Source organism: Euprymna scolopes, chromosome 11 (genome assembly GCF_053919585.1).
Source record: "Euprymna scolopes isolate OS-2025 chromosome 11, ASM5391958v1, whole genome shotgun sequence".
Taxonomy (NCBI): domain Eukaryota; kingdom Metazoa; phylum Mollusca; class Cephalopoda; order Sepiida; family Sepiolidae; genus Euprymna; species Euprymna scolopes.
Genome location: NC_136492.1, coordinates 105,179,285 through 105,199,719, shown reverse-complemented (window position 1 = coordinate 105,199,719; position 20,435 = coordinate 105,179,285). Strand labels below are relative to the sequence as shown.

The following is a 20,435-nucleotide window of genomic DNA, read 5'->3' as shown; positions in this document are numbered from 1 at the left end:
AAAAAAAATATATATATATAAGAGCAAATAGTTAATAAAACATGTTAAAAAAACACTTTGAAAAAGAGTTAAAAACATATTTAATTTGAAAAAGAAACATTAAATAAGTGGATAGTCCTTAATCCGCGGAGTTTCGAAGAAATACTTTCCTTCTCATCAGAGGGTAGGATTTAGCAAAATGCGGGATCGGATTTTGCCTGCAAAAGTATTTGATGAAACTACAAGTAAGTCAAAGATCTTACTTGATAACAAAAAGTGAAGCAGAGGGAATAGGGTGAAGAAAAAAGTGATTTCAGGTGAATGGATAGTTTTATTTTATATATATATATATATATATATATATACACACACTAGCAGAGAGACCCGATGTTGCCAGGGATTGAATGATGATCAACGAATATTTTGCACATCTACATTTTTATTGTCATCGAAATCCATGAAATCGCTCCGAGGGGGGGGGGGGAAGATTCACATGCCTCCATGCAGTAACTTAGTCCAAAATATATGTTATTCTACATTGCACTCTAGAGAACCTAGTTTCTCATCTAAAATTATTTTATAGAAAATTCTTTCCAGTTAACAGAAAAAGAAACATTAAAAAATTTGTGCGGATTTTGAACACTGTTCCATTGGCCTGCTTCTTGGCTGATTACAATATGGTAGCCTTCAAGTCTAATGTAAACAAGTTCTTGTTGAGCTGTCTCCTTAAATAATCCAAATTCTACTCAATCTACACCAATTATGATTACTAACCTTACATTCATTAACCCTTATCCTCGAGTGGCCTTCAGGTCTTTATAAGTAGTAACTCCCTCGTAAAAAAAAATCTTAGAGTCTAAGAGTTAACATTTGGATGAGCCAAATAAAAAAAAAAAAAGATTGTCATAAAAAAGCAAAGTTATGATTTATTAGCAATAATGAATTGACTGAAACACCTCAACAGAAGAGAAAATCTCAGAATGAATGGACGTCTTATGATTCTTGCTTTTTGCCATCCAGGACAAGTTCTCCATAGTAAGCTGTTACCGTTTTCAGTTTGTTGTTGAGAATATTCTGCTCGACTTCTACATATCCGTGAGGGGCAGCCAAACTGCTGAGCTGTAAAAAAAAAAAAAAAAAAAAAAAAAAAAAAAAGTTTGTATTGATCTAATTTTATCAATAGCAAAAGCAGAACTGTCGATTATAGTCAGCTAACATACTTCCTAATTTCCGGCATAGTGCTACCGGAAGCGGTGATGATGAGAAATCAGTTTCTTCACTTTTTTCTCTCACGCATATATCTGTTATATATCATATTTATTATTTTGATTTCAATAATTTTATTTTATACATTCATAAATATATATTTATTATATAAATTCAAACAAAAACGTATTTTAAAAAAAAAAATAAATAAATAAAAAACTTATTTTATAATTTCATAAACATATTTCTTATAAAATTTCAAATTAAATAAAAAGTTTTGCTTTTTAATTTTGTTATTACAAGTGCAAATAAAGACTAATTGTGTTATTTTTATCTGCATAGTTTTGTTAATTTTTATTGTATATTTTTCAATAATGTCCTTTTCTTATATTTTATTTCAATAAATCGCTTTCACAATAGAAATACTGAAGAACAATAAAAGTGAAGGAACTAATTTGTCTTGTCATTGCTTCCGGTATCGCTATAGCAGAAATTAGGAAGTATGTTAGCTGACTATAACCAAACTTCCTGATGTGTAAAAATTAAAAAAAAGATAAGTTTCTTAAGTGCGATTAATATCAGAGTTTAACTTTTCAAACTGGCAAGACACAGCTGTGAAGTGGTGATGATTCTCTTACCAAATAACAAGGAAATCAATTCTTTATAATTTTGTCAAATATATTGTTGAAAAGAAAAAATATATATATATATCAATGCAGTACTTAATCAGAATTAAACCTATATTTAAAAAAACTAAATCGCAGAAAATTTTTTTATGATATATGTACCTAATATGGAACGAAGTTGTCATATTCTAAAAATCATGTAAATTGATAAAGTATTTTTTTTTTAATATAGAAAATAATTTCTTTCAGCAATCTTAAGAGTAAATTGTAGCCATTATAAGGCTGATTTTGATCACAATAATTCGAATTGAATTGTCTCTCCCTTATTTATAAAACATGGCAGATTAAAACATAACATCCCGTTTCGACATAAAATTTGATTTTCTAAGTTAAAAATAAAAATACTTGATCAATTTAAGTGATTTTTGGAACATGGCATCTTCGTTCCATGAGGAGTATGTAAATTATAAACTTTTTTCTGCATTTTTGTTTTGAAAATAGATTAAATTCAAATTAACCACCATTAATGCAAATGATTTCTTTTTGTTACACCTTCGTATGAAACTTTATTTATTCATCCTTGAAAATGGTTCAGGTCGGTTGAACACTACTTGAGCCAAATGCATTCCAGACAATTTCTACACATCTCTGATCCAGACTCAAGAACTAAAAGATGATATGTTTTTAAAAAATATTTAAAAGAAAATATTATTAAAAAAAATCTTTGGTGTCCCCTGATTTGTTTTTTTTTTTCCTTGTTTGCAGTGACATAATTCATTTTTCTTTCACTTATTTTCGTTTAGTTTTAGGCATAAATAGAGAGTAATGGAAATTGTTGACTGTGGTTGAAGCTAGATGAGTGTTTGTTGTGAATGTTTTAGGGAAGAGAGGCATAGCTAAAGATTAGTTGAGCAACTGCCATGAAAATAAGTATTTTCGTCAACTGATCTTTAATCTATGCTTCCCTTCCTTACAACATTCACAACACTCATCTAGCTACAACTACTGTCATTAATTTCTATTACTCTCTATCTATATCTAAAACTAAATGAAAATTCCATGAACAAGGTTTCTCTCCTAGAACTGCTTCTCTGTGCAACAATATTGTGGGTCTACTTTCCAGCTGACTATAACATGGTCGTTTTCAAATCAAATGCAAACAACTTCCTGTCTATCAATTTCTACCCAATTTACAAAACTACCAATCATCATGGTGTTGTCTCACTGGCCACGTGACACTCATTAACTCTTATCCTTAAGTTGCCTTTGGGCCTTGATAAGTGATGACTGCTTAGTAAATGTTATGTATTAATCAGAGGAAACTCATGCCAAGTTACATAAAATGAATTACCTGAACAGAACAATTTTACGCCACTTACAAAGATTAAAATCAAGATATAGTAATACTGAACCTAATGTCTGGAATTCTTATTCAAATTTTGATCAAAATCCATTACATGATTTTTATTATAGAAAAGGCGTAAAAAGATCTTTAAAAACTTGAGATTCAGCGAATCTTACTTAATTAGTGTCTAATATCTGTTATATATGGAAGAGGACAGACCCCAGTAAAGAAAAATGTAAATAGGATTAAAAATAATATTTATTATAAGGAAAAGGTTAGAATTGAACCCAGTATTCAAAAGTTAAAAGTGAATACATAATGCAATCTCAGGAATTTAGTGAATTGACCATTGTGTTTAGAAATAAATAAATAATAATACAAGTAGTAGGTCAGATATTGGATAATCTAAATTAAGGAATGTCTTTGTTTTGCTAAAAACCACGTGAGGAATCACATGGTTGGGCATTGTTTCTGATGTCACAAAGAAACATAGATTCAATATCTTCAATAAACAGGATTTGAGATCAGTTCAGCCAGAGAAGAGTAGAGACAGATCAGTCAGGGTCGAGTTGTGGAGTTGCTAAGCCCCTTTCGGATGTGAAAGAAAGGGAAGAAAGGCAATGTAGAAATCAGCAAGTCAATTGAATTCTTGCTGAATGGAATAAAGATCATATTTATAAGTCTTCATCGTCATTTGTCAACTTTCAACCTGAAAGGTAATGCGATTTTGTCTATCGTATTTGTAAAAGAACTTTGTATGAAAAACCTTCCTTCCATAAAATGTAACTGAATCCTTCTTCATAAATAATGAATCTCATATGAGTTAAAAGACTATCTATGCCTCTCTTTATAATCATCTCCTATGTGTTATAAATATGAATATGTGTAATTATTGTAATTGTTTCATCGGCGTCACTTCACTACTATTCAATATACGGACCAAGTTTAATTCAAATCTGATTAGAATTTTAAAAATAGAAGTTATGCCGATATCATGCTCCTAAAAATACTTTAAAATGCTTCAAAGAAACTGAAATTTAGGGAATGTTTACTAATTGATGCCTGTTAAAATTTCACCCTTTGCATCAAACTAAATTTAACTAAGCATTACTATGTTCCAAAATTCATAATGATCAGTTAATTAGTTTAGAAATTAATCCTGTACATAAAAATTTATAAACATATATAAATACCTAATTTTATATAGAGATATATATTAAATAAGTGTGTGTACCCTGTACATGGCATCCATTAACACTGTAAACATGGATAAAAAAAAAAAAGACTCACCTGTTCAGCGCTTGTGTTTCGAGGTACACAGAAGGCAATGTTTTGGGTTATTTTTCGTGCAACAGAAAATATACTGGAAGTATCAAGTTAAGGAGAAATGCATTGTAATTATAGAATAATTCGTTTATAATTTCATTCAGAATGAAAGGAATTTTTTTTATTTTTTATTTTGATTTTGTTTCTTTATCATCTTGATCAAGATTTCAAAGAGCTAATCAATTCAATGAAATATGTACATATTAATATGCATAAGTTATTTATTTTTTATTCCATCAGTAAGAATATATAATATAGAATATATAATAATTATCTATCCAATCAACTTTTACTAATTATAAATCTATAATCATTACGCCTTTCATTTATATAAAAGATCTTATCTTAAATCCATTGGACGTTTGTATCCACCTTCTTTTTAAACTGGGTGAATCTTTGCCCTATCTACTACCAACACAATAGCTGGACACAACAGAGCTTCTAACCAATGTATGACTGCATTAGCACGTGCAATTTACTTTACTGCTGTCCTTAAGCCAGGATTGAGACTCAGCTGCTGAACTGACAGCTGGTGCTTCTAACCTTAATGTTATCGTCCAGTACCTGTTGAATGCAAGCAACATTCTTAGTTGCCAGAGAGCTTTAATTATTTTTACCTAATGAGCAATGCCTTTAACTAGTGGAATGTGGTGATTTTCTTTTGAGAGCTCGATCCAAGAGCCAGAGGAGCGAACAATATATACATATGCGGACAAATTACACAATGTATCATACAATGAAATGCTGTGGAAACAAGATGAGTAAAACAAAAAACAAAAGGAAAAACAATTTCTTTTGTCTTTTTTTATACACATGCATACAAACAGATAATATACAATTCGAATCTAAAAGCTGAAAGATTTTTCATGATAATAAATAATTGAATAATTAATTAAATATATTAAAAATATACACACTTAATTTTGATTTCTTATGTGAACAACAAATTATACGTCGATTATAAAAGGATATGCCTTAAATTCCATCTTTTCAAGATCAAATATTTTGGCTTTTAGGTAATCTGGTCCACCCCAGGGTGGACAGAGGAATACAACATCCACTGCTTTCAGTTGAGGTACGATGTTCATATAGTCACCAACAATAAATTCAATACGATCTTCTACCCCGTACACTCGGGCATTGTGTCGGGCATACTCCACCTTAATTGGATCAATGTCGATAGCAATCACTATAAAACAAAGTAAAGAATTAATGGAAAAACGGTGGCAAAAAATGACAGATCAGATATGATTGAAGGAAGAATTATTAAATAGAGAACAAAGCAAGCATTTAAAAGCAAACAATATAACTGCAATAAATACACTAAGAATTAGTTTTAATTAAGAAATAGATTGAAAATAATGTTAGAATGAGGAAGAGGAGTTGGCAAGACTGATTGGTTGAGAGAGAAGGCAGTTTGGAAATAGTACTTAAGTAGTTGAACAAATACGAGACTATGAAATCTCTTATCTGTAAGTTCTTCAAAATGGATAGTAATGGTGAGAGCAATAATAATGAACGAAAAATATGCAGCCGTAAATGAAGTGTGAATTTCCTCTTGTAAAATAATTGTTTAACACAAAGCATAATCTACCAAGTTGACAATATATAATAGTAATATTAATAGAGTAAAATAATACATGGGAGAAACTTACATACAACGATTCTATAATCAAAAAAAGATAATAATAGAATATAAAGACATTACCATTTTTTCTATTTTTATGGTCACAGATCGTTTAATATTTACTAAATGAAAAAAATAATTTGGATTTCATCATATTTAGTTTAATCTCCATTTTACATGTTTGGATGCATTAGATATCTTTAAAAAAATGTACTTTCAAAGAAACCTATCTGTGTCCAAATCTTTATTTTATCCTTGGGTCCATTTTTATCACTTCTCCCATGTTTTCCTTGGCCTTCCCCAGTGAACTGAACATGCTTCCTGAACTGTTCTACATCTACTAACCCAAGAACTCATAATTTCTTTTAGCATGACTATACCATCAAAATCTATTCTTCTGCACACATATCCCGAAGCTGTCCAGATTTAATTTTCCTCTGAGATCATCAGAAATAAACTTGTTTTTAAGACTCACACTATACACATCCATCGTACCATTCTCATATCATTTCTCTCCATGCAACACGTTTTCAACTCTCAATGGCCAGGTTTCACTTCCACTGCATACCAGATAGACTCTTCCTTTGGTTTACTGTGGTAACACTCTGCTGGTTAGTAATAACAGAATTTCCCTGAATGTATCCCATTTACTGTTAGTTCTGTCAATCATATTAGCTTCACCCTCACATCAATAGTTTCACCATGCAAATATTCTTTCTCCACATCAGAGTTCTCATCCCATCTTCATTGTCTTGCACATCTTTTACACAAATTGGTTAATAGATACTGCTTCAGCAACTTATAGATCCCAAGATTATTGAATACAATAGATTAGATTTGAATTTGGCATAGTCGATTCCATAGTCTGAGATGATATCCATTAGGTGAATCTCACACCCTTAAAGGAATTGAGGATAGTATTGCTAAATCTTGTAAGGAAGTATCTGCAAAGAAAGGCGAAAACAAACTTACCATGTGCACAGGTATAGGCAAATTGGATAGTGTTTCCACCGACACCACAGAACCCATCAACAATAACATCGCAACGGCATCTCTCTGCAACGTGCTCAGCAATTCGTTCGGGCGATACAGAAAACCAACCTTCTGCAAGACAAAAGTAGTTTTACATGTTCAGACGTTTACCACAACTAATAGCAGCAATGTGAGTAGTCAATACAACAGAAAAAATACGGCAATAAAAAATTAATTTCCCAACCTGGGGTTTGTGGGTGAAATACATTTTAAATAATTTGAAAAATGTTCAATTATTATCAGTTTTGGTAAATAAACAAACAAACAAAAAAGGGAACATTTACAAATAAGATACTCATTAGAGTAATTGAGCTGATGACAGGTAAATTTTTCTGATTTTTTTTGCATGGTTTTCTTACATAGTTCCAATCAGTTCCAGCGAAAAAAAAGTAAAAATTAAGAGAAAAACAACATATAGCAGGAAGTCGTTCTTTGATAAAAACAAATCTATCGCTATTTTCATGGCAAGTGCTCAAGTGAACTCTAATCTATGGTTCCCCCTCTTGCCAAACTTAAACAAATAGCACTCGACTAGCTACAGCCAGTATATATGATTTCCCCCAATCTCTATCTGTTCCTAAATCTAAATGCAGATTCCATGAACAAAGCTTCTTTCCCAGAACTGGCCACCTGTGGAACACTGTTCTGCTGTCCTGCTTCCTGGTTGAATGCAACATGATAGCCTTCAAATCTAATGTAAACAAATTCTTGCTAAATAATCATAAATAATCAAATTCTACTCCATTTACACTCTTAACAATGACTACACTACCACCTTACATTCATTAATCCTTATCCTCGAGTGACCTTCAGACTTTGATAAGTGGTGACTCCCAAGCAAAAAAAAAAAAATAAAAAAATGTCACCTAAGTTCCCTACCTGCATCATAAATCTTTTCAACACTTAGCAGCAATGTGAGATCTCTGCTTTTTGATAGAATTTGACTTTTTGTGTAAATCAGAAAAGGCTTTCTATTTTTTTATGTACACTGACAAATTGCTACAGATTTATATCCTTATGTTTTCTTTTTTTTTGTCGTTTAGTTCAATCTTATTTATATTTCCTTTCCTTTCTCTTGTTTTATCTTTCTATTTTCCTATTTTTTCCCTCTCTTTCTCTTTCCATCTTAGCTTGATTTCCCCTGCTTTGCCAAACGCCATACTTCAAACGATTCACAATGTCGGTAGGGGAAGGTAGAAGACATTTGTTAAAGAAGGTTTTCCTATAACCCCTCACACACATGCACTTGGAGGAGGTTTCTCTTGCTAACAACCATGTATTTTTTTTTTCTTCTGTATTTCTATAAAAGGTACTTGGAACTTTTTTCACACAAAAAGCTAATTTTTATGAAATTTAACAAATTTAAAAGCAAAAATTAAGTTAAAACATATCAATCAATACATATTATAGATTAACATCCTTCATGACCCAACTCTTTAATAAATGAGATTTGGCTCTTTTTTTTTAGACGATTATATGAGAACACTTTGAAAAAATTCTTTTATAATTCAAAGTGGAGGATTAGTTTTGTATATAAATTTAATGTAAAATTATTTCCTGGCAATTCTAGTGTTTTAGGACAGTTTTTTTTTTTTTTTTTTTTTTTTACATAGGCATCACCACATTATCAAGGCCAAGAGGCCACTCAAGGATAAGGGTTAAAGAGTGTACAGTAGAAATTGGACAATATAGTAATCATTAGTAATGAAAATTTGGTAAATTTGATAACTTATATGGAACGGCTCATCAAGAACTTATTTACGTTAGACTTGAACACAACCATATTGTAGTCAGCCGGAAAGCAGGAAAATGGAAGACAATTCCACAGGCGTGCAGTTCTAAGAAAGAAGCTTTTTTCATGGAATCTACGTTTAGGTTTAGGCACAGATATAGAGTGGGGGGAATTATTGATAGTGTTTACAGCTAGACGAGTGTTTCATGTGAAAGTTTGGCGAGGGAGGACCATAGATTGAAGCTCAGTCGAACACTTTCCATGAAAATAATGATACATCAGAGACAAACTCGCAACATCTCTTCTGTGAGATAGAGGTTGCAAGGAGGAGAAAAGGACATCTCCTACGAAGCTACGAAGTCTATTTTGAACTCTATCAAGGCAGGACAAGTCCTTTCTAGCAGCTCCTGCCCAGATGTGGCAACAGTATTCCATCCTTGGACGTACCTGGCTCTTATATAGATAGAGAATAGCATCAGCAGTGAGATATTTACTGGATCGATAGAAAGATCCCACCATTTTTCCAGCGGCCTTGGCAACAGATTTGATGTACGTGTTCCATTTAAGATCAGGAGTAATGGTCAAGCCAAGAAGCTTGTCAAAACTTGAGGCCTCCTGAAGACAAAAGCCATTCATTTCAATTGATGCCAGATGTGGATCAGAATGTTGATGATGTAAAGAGAGTAGCTTGGTTTTAGATGCATTAAAAGTAACCAGCCACTCCTTTCCCCACTGTACTACGTGCTCAAGATCAGAGGAGAGAGAATTGGAGAGAACTTGGTCGTTTACTGTCTTAGATGTGCTACCATAAATGGTAGTGTCGTCAGCATAAATGTCTACAAATGATGTAAGGATGTGATTTGGAAGCTCATTAATGTAGATCAGGAAAAGAGTTGGGCCCAGGATGGACCCCTGAGGGACACCGGCATTAATACTGTGAGCTTCTGATTTTTGCCCCTCAACTACTACTCTTATGAACCTATCAGAAAGAAATGATTTAATAATTGAGAAGACTTTTCCAGCTATACCATAGCTAGCGATCTTATGAAGTAAACCTTTATGCCATACCCTATCAAAGGCTTTAGATATGTCAAGAGTAATTGCCCTAGAAAGATTGCCACTGTCGAGAGATTTGCTAATCCTATGCGATATAACTTAAAGCACATCTGCTGTAGATCTAGCAGAATGGAAACCATATTGAGTGTCACTGAGAAGGTTATTTTTGTTGAAATAGTAATACACACTGACGAAAAAACGCTTTGGATAATCACAGATTTCAAGGTAGTTCTACTAAAATAGCCATATTTTTCAAACCAAAGCACTTCAAGTCTTCAAATTACTACTGTTTTGTTCGGAAATGAATATACTTTCAAATGAATTAATAAAATGTGAATGTACATTATATATTTTAAGAGTTTTAAGCAAATAAATTGATAAAAATATGAACGTCATAAAATGGCGTTTTCGGTAAGGTTTTGTAATGACCCTCCCTGTTTTCTAAAGGTCCGTACCGTGATTGTATGAAGAATTTCGTCATGAAATTTGGGAACCAATCAGTAGAGGTGTTAATCTTAATACTGTCAAGTGTCCGAAATATTTTTGACCATTTCTTTTTTTGTTGTGTTAAAAATAAGACTTTAATATGACGAGTATCGAACATTTTGAAAAAAAAATTCTTCGGACACCCAGTAGTAAGTAAATCAATCTTTTTACTACCTTTATCAATTAAAAGTATTATTTTATGTTGCGTAGGACCGCGGTAATTGATAATTTAAAAGGACATACCCGAAAAAAAAAATTGGTTCTATTTCTCGAATTTGGTCAAATGAAGTTAGTATTACTAGAATCAGCCATAGCACAGTGTAAACAACACGCGTTCTTTAATTTTTATTCAAGAACGAATTAAGAAAAACATGAAAATATGAATATAAATGTTCTTATATGTTTTAATTAGAGCTATTTTGTTATCAGAATAACATTAGTTAAGAACTATTTGGTTTTCAGAATGTATAATAACAACAATCCCAACCAATTCGGCATTATGAATCTGTTGCAATTTCTCACATTTCTCGTCAAATTTAAAAACATGGTTAAAAAAACAAAATAAACTTTTGTAGATATATAGCTTGCATGCACTTTTATTCTTTAAATTAGTTTTGAACAGTGAATTAAAACAATGTTTTACTGCGAACAGCCACAAATGTTTTTTTTTTCAAAATCAAAATAAGTATCAAAATCTCGTTTATACATAGATTCGAAAAAGTTGTCAAAAAACAAATATATAACAAATAAATGTTATCAAAGGCAAGATAAGTTACTTTTCTACCTAACTGGATAATTTTCTAGTGTTTTTATTTAATGTAACATGTTTATTCAACTCGAAAAACGTACAGTGTTTACCGATGTATTGGAAAATTAAAAATGGCGCCCGGCCGGACTCTCTTTGACACGGTAAGTTTGAGAAAAGGAGTTAAAAATAAAAAAAACTATACAAAATACTGTTAAAAACTCACCGAATATATGTCAGCCTATGTCACAGTAACATATATTGAGCGAGTTTCTAGCAGTATTTTGTCTACTTTTTTATTTTTAACTCTTTTCCACAAACTTACCGTTTCAAGAGTCGGGCGCCATTTTAAATTTTCCAAAACATCGGTAAACACTGTTTTCAAGCTGAATAAACATGTTACATTAAATAAAAACACTAAAAAATTATCCAGTTAGGTAGAAAAGTAACTTGCTTTTGATAACATTTATTTGTTATATATTTGTTTTTTTAACAACTTTTTCGAATCTATGTGTATAGTAATACAAACCCTCAAAATCTATATCAATATTCTTGAAATTTTAAAAGAAAACACATCAAACTACAATTAGGAAGCTTTTTATTTCGCTATTTTTTTTTCTACTTATTAAGCGAAAGATATTTTTACAACCTGCTCCAGCGTAGTATAAACGGCCTATGGAATTAACACCTTCAACCTCGAAAATAGAAATCAACAAATTTATGGAATTTTCTTTGAAATTTCGCAACGCAGTTTCTTATTAAATTAAAACTAAATATAACATTTGCTGACTTATTTACCTGTCGAATACACACACACACACACACACACACACACACACATATATATATATATATATATATATATATATATATATATATATATATATATATATAACTTTCTGTAAAATATTTATTTGAAATGGAAACGGCATTTTGCAGTTAGGACAACAAAACAAAAATGAAGTAACGGTTCGTATTCCTAAAACACTCTTTAACCCTAACAATAACACTAAGTTCGAGTGGCAAGCCCCCCCCCCATAAAATACCTCTGTAAACCACATACAAGCATCTAAAACAAACAAACAAAAAATAGATCCTTCCTTAAAGAAAAATACACATAAAAATAAATTGCTTAACTGTCCTAAAATGCTAGAATGGCCAGGAAATGGTGAATTATTTTACATTAAATTTTTGTGAAACTAACCGCTCCCCCCTCTAATATTGTTTTTGTTAGCTTTGTCTCTGTCAAGTTTTCAGTATGTTCACACATAATTTTCCTTAGCCCCTACAATTAATTCAAAGTCCGAATGGCAACTCTCCCCATATTCTCATTGCATAGAAACCCTCTTAAAACTACACATAATCATCTTAAAAAAAAAAAAAAAAAAAGCATGCATATTTTCCCATAGAAAAAAAAAACAGTTAACTGCCCTAAAATGCTAGAATGACCTATATTAGGAAATTATTTTACATTCAATTCTAAAATAATTTGTTTATCTTTCATTAAAGTTTTTCATGGCATTTTATACATAATTTCCTAAAAAGGTAGAATCACATTTTATAGGGGTGGTCAGAAGGAGTAGAGTGGGGTTAAACAGAAGGTGTTAATCTACAATAATACCAAAGAAATATTGCAATATATTCATTTTTAAAATGGTCTTATGTTTAGATTTAAGTTTTTTGTACATAAAGCACATTACAATTCAACTTTGAGTTCTCCAACTTCTTTTCTGTTTATGGATACATGGCATTTTTAATGAATTGCTGCATATTTATGCACATTTACTGCAGATTATTTGGAAACCATAAACTTTGGGAGATTTTCAGTTGCATATTCTGATTCCTTGTACAAAAATACACTTATATGGTAAATTTCATTTCTTAGTCTTGTGTTTTAACAAAGATATGACAGTTTTACTGAAAAAGTAGTGTAAAAAATGTGACGAAACGCATATGGTCTTAAAGAGGGAAAAATATCTAAACGTGTGAGGCACAAAAATAGCCATAACTTCCTTAATTTTAATCAGATTTAAAAAATTTAAAAAGATTCTTTCTTAGCTCATCAAGCTCTTTCTATGCATACCAATATTGAAATATTTCAAGCTATTTCAATTTTTTCATGTGTATTGCTAGTTGAAATGGTTGATTACTTCTGTATTTAACACAGATTCTAGCAACTTACTCATGACGCACAGGAGACTTATTGGCCTGTACTGAGAGGGGGATGAGCGATCACCTGAATTCTTAAATACAGGGCATACTGATGAAATTTTCCAGGGAGATGGGAAACTATTCTCCTTAAGACAACGTTTAAACAGTTTTGTAAGTATGGGCGCTAGTTCAGGGTGAAGTTTTTTGAGTACTATAATTGGAATACCGTCAGGGCCAGTTGCTTTACTCGAATCAAGGTTTTTGATTAGCTTGGCAACATCACGTACAGATATACGTATATCACATAGCGTGTTTTCTGATACAGGAGGAAATATTGGGGGTTGGCGGCCTTGGTCGCAAAGGGTAGAATTAGCTGCAAAGTTCTTGACAAAGAGTTTGGCTTTGTCTGATGCTGACGAGATTACCTCAGGTCCATTGATAATAGTTGGGATTGAGCACACGCTTCTGTTCAGGATTCTGTTTGCTATTTGCCAAAACTGGTGGGAACCAAGCCGCTGCTCAGCTACTTTGGACTTAACAGATTGAGCATACAACTCTCTTGCGTTCTTTATTACTTTCTTACAATGGTTGCTGGCAGTCCTGAAAGCGGCTTTAGTTTCCATACATCTATTACGTTTGAAGCAGTGGAAAAAGTGATTTCTGTGCGCAATGGCAGCAGCACATTCTGGAGAGAACCATGGCTGGCTGTTAGGTTTTTGTTGAAACTTTTTAGAGGGTATGAAATGGTCAATACCTACAATTAACCATTCCGTCAGGTCTAATACTATAGAGGACACATCCTTTTTAAACATGGAATGCAGAGGTAGATCAGATATAAATGTACAGAAGCTATCCCAGTCAGCCTTAAAAAAAAGTTTGTTTTTTTTTTGCTATAAGAGATAAATTTTGTGCATTTTTTTTTAGAACATTGGGTTTATTTGTTTTTATACGTGGTTTTTGTTTGGGAAGAGTTGCCACACACACTTAAGATTAGTGGTAGGGTTAAGGAAGGTTTTTTAAAGGGCGTTGCTACTCAGGGTAAGTGGTAGGTTTAAAAAAAAGTTTTTATTAGCAGAGCTTACCACTCAGATCTAAGGTTAGTGATATGCAAGTAATTATTTTCACTAACCTTTCAGCATAAAAAAACAAAAAACAAAAACAAAACACACACACACACACATTTATCTCCCATAGCAACAAGTTCTTTAGTTAATGATTCTAAAAGCTTAAGCTTCTTACATTCAAGTGGCAATATGTCTTGCTTGGGGTAAATATGAGTAAAAAAAATTTTAAAGAAGGCCAGAAAATACAATGGCTGAAAAATTGTAAACATAGCAATAACAAAGATGAGGATAACTGTCTGAAACACATAAATAGTACCATTTCTTGTTTCATGCATTCTACATAAATTTTACCACAGAAACACTTTTATTTAGGGATGTTGGCAACCTTCATATCGTTCCTCTCGTAGGTACCTGATGTCTTTCTAGAAAGAATTCTAACTAGAAAGACATCTAGGAAATGAATGTCAACAATAATTACAGTAGAACCCTGGGATACGGCATTAAAAATTAGTGACAAAATACAGTACAGTATATGATACACATGTATATAATCAAATAACATTATAAATAACACCGCAAGGCGAGGCAAATACAGTAACCAGGAGCAGAAAAAAACATCATATTCCACATTGTAACCTGAAAAAAAAACGTATCCTAGGGCCACTGATTCATGTGAAATAAATTAATTAGATGATGGCCAACAACAGCAGTAGAATCAAGTTGGTTAAAAAGTTTGATTTATATGAATTTATTTTACTTTTATTAGCGTAAATGTTGGATACAAAATGTTGAAATAGCTGATAAAAATCTGGTGGTCCATTTTATCAAATTGTCTCCAAAGATTTTTCAATTAAAATTTATAAAAGGAAGATCAGTGAAATTTAAAAAATTGTCTCCCTTAGAAAATCTCCTTTCAATTTACATAAAGTAAAAATTTTAGTGAAATCGAACATAAAACTAAGAAATATACATTCAATGTTCACAGGTTCTCAGTCAGTGTCATTAACCATTTAATCACATGACCTTGCTGATTCTGCTGTTGGTATCAGGAGGTTGACATTTTTTTTATTTTACTCATTCACCTCAAACAAGGCACAATGTCAGTTGGATGTTTAGGACAATATCTACAGGGACACTATGTAGGAAGTTGAGCAGCAAGATGTCTGTTCACATTACACTTAAAACTTCTGCAGGTTATTACAGTCAGAGAAGCAGGAAACCAGGAGAGAATTGTAAAGTCTAGCCATTTGAGGAAAGAAACTATTAGAGTAGAAGGTTTTCCAGCATCTAGCGATCTCTACAGTAAAGAGGTTGGATTTTGCTGCTTGCCAGGATGTCAAGAGAGCACAAGTGTTGATGAAAGTTGCCAACATCCCTAAATAAAAGTGGTATGGAATGCACTGGATCAAACATTCTTAAGAAACATGTTTTTTCTATGGAGCGTATTAGATGTCAACATGTCTTTTTTTTTTATCTAAGTTGTCTGTCTATGATGCTTCTCCAGAATCCTCCCCCATCATATTAAAAACAAAAATATGTATGATACTCGTACCTGAGATGGAAAGATAATATCGTACATCAAAGATCACATAAATTGATCAAGTAGTTTTAGTTTTAAATAAGAAAAAACCGTGGTCCTCTCTGGTGCTGCATGTGAGATGACGTCACAAAAAATAATGAACAAATGATGAATGTGAGAAATGTGAAGGACCAACGTTACATATTTTCGCTAAGTTTCAGAAAAATCTAATGGATGGGCAAAAGTTATGGGATAAAAAATATCATTTTTTGCAATTTTCGGGCATTTGTGACCCTTTTTGAGCTCCTGGGAATGCCGAATCCCAGTGAAAATGGTCAAATGATGCAGTTTCATGCCTTAAGACATGTATATTTGAATTCAGCACCATGGAAAACTACTATAGAGACATACATATCAAGTTCTTGAGTAATATGAAAAAAGAGCTCCAAAAGAGCCGTAAAAGTCCCAGAGGAATGCGAACCAGAATTTTGCCAGGGTCACCCATACTGAATTTATATTAAGAACAATGACCTCCACATTTTGGCAAAGTTTCAGGAAAATCTAATGGATGGATCAAACGCTATGGGGCAAGAACTTTAATTTTTGGCCATTTTGGGGCATTTTTGACCTCTTTTGAGCCCCTGGGGATGCTGAATCCCAGTGTAAATGGATAACGGTGCAGTTTCAGGCTTTAACACATGTATATTTGAGTTGACCACTGTTAAAAAACACTATATAGTCAGACATATGAAGTTTTTGTTGAGAAATATCAAAAAAGAGCCACAAAAAGGGGCGTGTTTAGCACTGAAAGTCCCCGGGGATGCGAACCAGAATTTTGCCAAGGTCACCCATATTGGATTTATATTAAGAACAATGGGCTCCACATTTTGGCCAAGTTTAAAAAAAAATCTGATGGATGGATCAAAAGTTATGGGGCAAAATGTGTCATTTTTGGCCATTTTGAGGCATTTTTGACTACTTTTGAGCCCCTGGGGGCGCAATGGGAATTTTTGTAAAAAATTTTTTTTACTGTGAATTATGTGTATATCTATTTAATGAAATACAATTTGTGGCAAAATTTCAGGAAAAACTAAACAGACAGTTATCTGGCAATAGTCCGGACTATCGGACGCATGGATGCCACTGAAAACATAGGTCCCTCTCTGATAAATCGGGAGACCAAAACTAAACAGACAGTTATCTGGCAATAGTCCGGATTAACGGACGCCACTAAAAACATTTTTTTTTTTCACCCCAAACAAGGCACAGTGCCACTTTGAAGCAGGGGGCTACTATCAGGGACTTAATTAGCGGGGTCATTATGAAAGGAGATGAGTAGAAAGATGTTTGTTAACATTACACTTGAACTTCTGCATATCATTGCAGTTGGGAAAGCAGAATCCCGGACGGGAGTTCCAAAGACCCGCAGTTCTGGGGAAGAAACTATTGGAGTAAAAGGCTTTCTTGCACCTAGGGATCTCTACTGTAAAGGGATGAGACTTAGTAGCTTGTCGGGTTTGTCAGGGGTAGTTACGTCGGGGAGGTACAAGTGTTTGCAGTTCGTCAGAGCATTCACCATTGAAGTATTTGTAGAACAGGCAGAGGGATGCAACATCTCGTCGATGGGACAGAGGCTGAAGCCTAGATGACAGTTCAGGATCTATCAGGTTGGCGACTCTCTTTTGAACCCTGTCCAGGAGCGAGAGACAAGAAGCAGATGCACCAGCCCAGATGTGACAACAGTACTCCATACATGGGCGAATGGTTGCCTTATAGAGGTATAGGATACTGTCAGGCGTAAGTAGTTTTCTGGCACGGTAGAGGGAGCCAACCTTCCTTGCAGCAGCCTTGGCAATGCTCTCAATGTATCTATTCCAGTTCATATTCCCTGTAAACGTTAGGCCGAGGAGTTTAAAAGAAGTACTTTCAGGTAATGTGTTCTTGGCCATTGCTATTGGTGGTAGAGAAGGTTTCTTGTAGTTATTGAAGGAAACAAGCTTAGTCTTAGCAGCATTGAATGTGACCAACCATTTTTGTCCCCATTCCACTACGGATTGGAGGTTATCCTCTAGTGTTTCTGCCATTTCCTTGGATATGTGTTCATTTGCTTTCCCCTCATATCTGTTATAGAGAGTGGTGTCATCGGCAAATATACCCATCTCCGAAACAATTTTATCAGGGAGGTCGTTTATGAATATCAGGAATAATAGAGGTCCAAGGATAGACCCCTGAGGTACTCCTGCATTTATGTCGTATTATTTGGATGTACGACCGTTGAGGACAACTTTGATTTTTCTATTACTTAAGAAGGATTTAATTACATTATGAATTCTTCCAGTGATTCCATATGATCTAATTTTCCTTAGAAGACCATCGTGCCATACCCTGTCAAAAGCCTTAGATATATCGAGGGCCACCGCTCTACCCTCCCCTGTTTTATCCAATGAACGGTATATACGTTCAGAAACTACAGTTAAGATATCTGCTGTTGAACGGGCTTGCCTGAATCCATATTGTTTGTCAGTCAGGAGTTTAGCAGCTGTTAGGTGCTGGACTAGGGCTTGATTAACTAAGGACTCAAATATTTTGGCGAAAAGCGGGAGAAGGCTAATGGGGCGATAATTTAGTGGGTCAGTTCTTTCACCAGAATTCTTGAAGACTGGTACCACAGAGGCGGTTTTCCAGCAGTCGGGAAAACAAGATAAGTCCCTCTCTGATAAATCGGGAGACCAAAATCAAATTTTATATCTAAACTACAAACGATGCTTTGATGATGTCATCTTGAAAACAGTTTGAAGGAATAAAGGAGATAACTCCAAATAATTAAAACTTTTACAAGACTTGAGAAAGTCATAACATGGAGAGAATCGGGCATTGGAAAAATTCAAATTCACTTAAAATGATTCTCTTTATAAAAGAAAACTGCTTGACCAATTTACATGACTTTTGGTGTAGGATATTTCCTTTTCATCACAGGAACGTACATCATACAGATCTTTCTTTTTTATTTTTTTCATGGGGTAAGGTAGAGGAAGATTCTGAACAAGCGTCAATAAATTTTCTGTAAAAAAAAAAAATAAAGGGAAGTAACTCTGAGCACATAAAATTAATAAGGGGAAGTAACTAGAATTAATCCAACACATGTAAAAAACAAATAATAAATTTTAAAAGTTTTTAAAAATAAAATAACAAATCCAGGTCGATTTTTTCTTTTGACATATGATGTAATAATTGAATAATATACAAAACAATCTTACCAGTATCAATTTTAATTCCTTCATCAAATTTGGAAAAAAGTCGGAACCTCTGTGCCCAGTATTTCGTTAAAGTTCTGTCCTTCAGAATCTCTGCAGGCAATTCAGCAACCTTAGTCTTGGATCTAGAACTATTCCATTTCTTTTTGGTTTTGGTTTTCCAACATCTGGAATCCAAAACCTGATCTCCACTGGCACTAACGGAATCATCCTGAACGGAGTCACAAATAATATCAGTTGTTAACCCTTCCAAGTTGTCGTCAGGTTTTAGAGTGGAGTTACTATCACAAGTTAATACAGTATCATTATTATCATTGATGCAAATTTTGTTGTCACTACTATCCACATCTCCATCTTTTTCACAAACTCTTTCAAAAGACTCAGTGTTTTGATCCATAATGTGGTTGCCATTTTCACTATCCATTTCCTCTGTGAAAAGGTCTTTGGTTGTTGGCTCTTCTGTGACAGCTTCAATTGAATCAAGGAAATTCTTTACTTTCTTTAATGTTTTGCTTTTTAAATGCACAAACTTTGTAGGTGTTTTAACAGCAGAATTATTAGCAGTGTCCATAAATTCGCCCTCACTTTCATCATCGCTGTCAAATCTGATGTGCATAGGTTTTTTCCCAGCATTCAATTTCGCATATTTTGGCAAAGAATCATGATGAACCATTAAGTGCACTCTGGCAACTTTAGCAGATTTCCTAAAAAAAAAATCATCAATATATCTATAAAATTTTTTTAAAAAATAATCAATATATCTATAAAATTAAAAAAAAAAAAAATCATCAATATATCTATAAAAATTAAAAAAAATCATCAATATATCTATAAAAATTATAAAAAAATCATCAATATATCTATAAAAATTATAAAAAAATCATCAATATATCTATAAAAATTATAAAAAAATCATCAATATATCTATAAAAGTAAGAATGTGTGTGATGACACTTCTCAACCTATATACTCAACAAATATTTGATCTACAAACTTCCAATTTGGTATATAGAATAATCAGACATGTGGAAAACTTTTTAATCAGTTTCCATACAGAAAAAAGGGCTACTAAGGGGTAAAAATTGAAAAATTGGTACTTGAGGGTCATAAAACTTTTAGTTATTTGTCAACTGTTTCATGCTTGCGCATGCATGAATCATTCATATGACAGCTTCTGTATGTTAAGAATAAGTAGGTTTGAAAACACTTTTTAAAGATCATGGCAAGTTGGCTTAATGGTTATCATACTTGACTCACTGTCTTTAGGTTTTGGTTTCAATATCAGTT

The 20,435-nt window shown here is 33.0% G+C and overlaps 1 protein-coding gene across 1 annotated transcript in view; it reads right to left on the bottom strand.

Annotated features, from left to right (window-relative positions):
- Nucleotides 1-885: 885 nt before the first annotated feature.
- LOC145288030 (uncharacterized) overlaps nt 886-20,435 on the bottom strand; it is a 60,009-nt gene continuing 40,459 nt past the window's right edge. The window contains exons 7-11 of the mRNA XM_080136042.1: nt 19,152-19,852; nt 7,082-7,213; nt 5,456-5,671; nt 4,447-4,526; nt 886-1,098 (exon numbers count right to left, since the gene is read on the bottom strand). Of these exons, the coding sequence (XP_079992168.1) occupies nt 973-1,098; nt 4,447-4,526; nt 5,456-5,671; nt 7,082-7,213; nt 19,152-19,852 (1,255 nt within the window). The 3' untranslated portion in view covers nt 886-972. The remainder of the gene's footprint in view (nt 1,099-4,446; nt 4,527-5,455; nt 5,672-7,081; nt 7,214-19,151; nt 19,853-20,435) is intronic.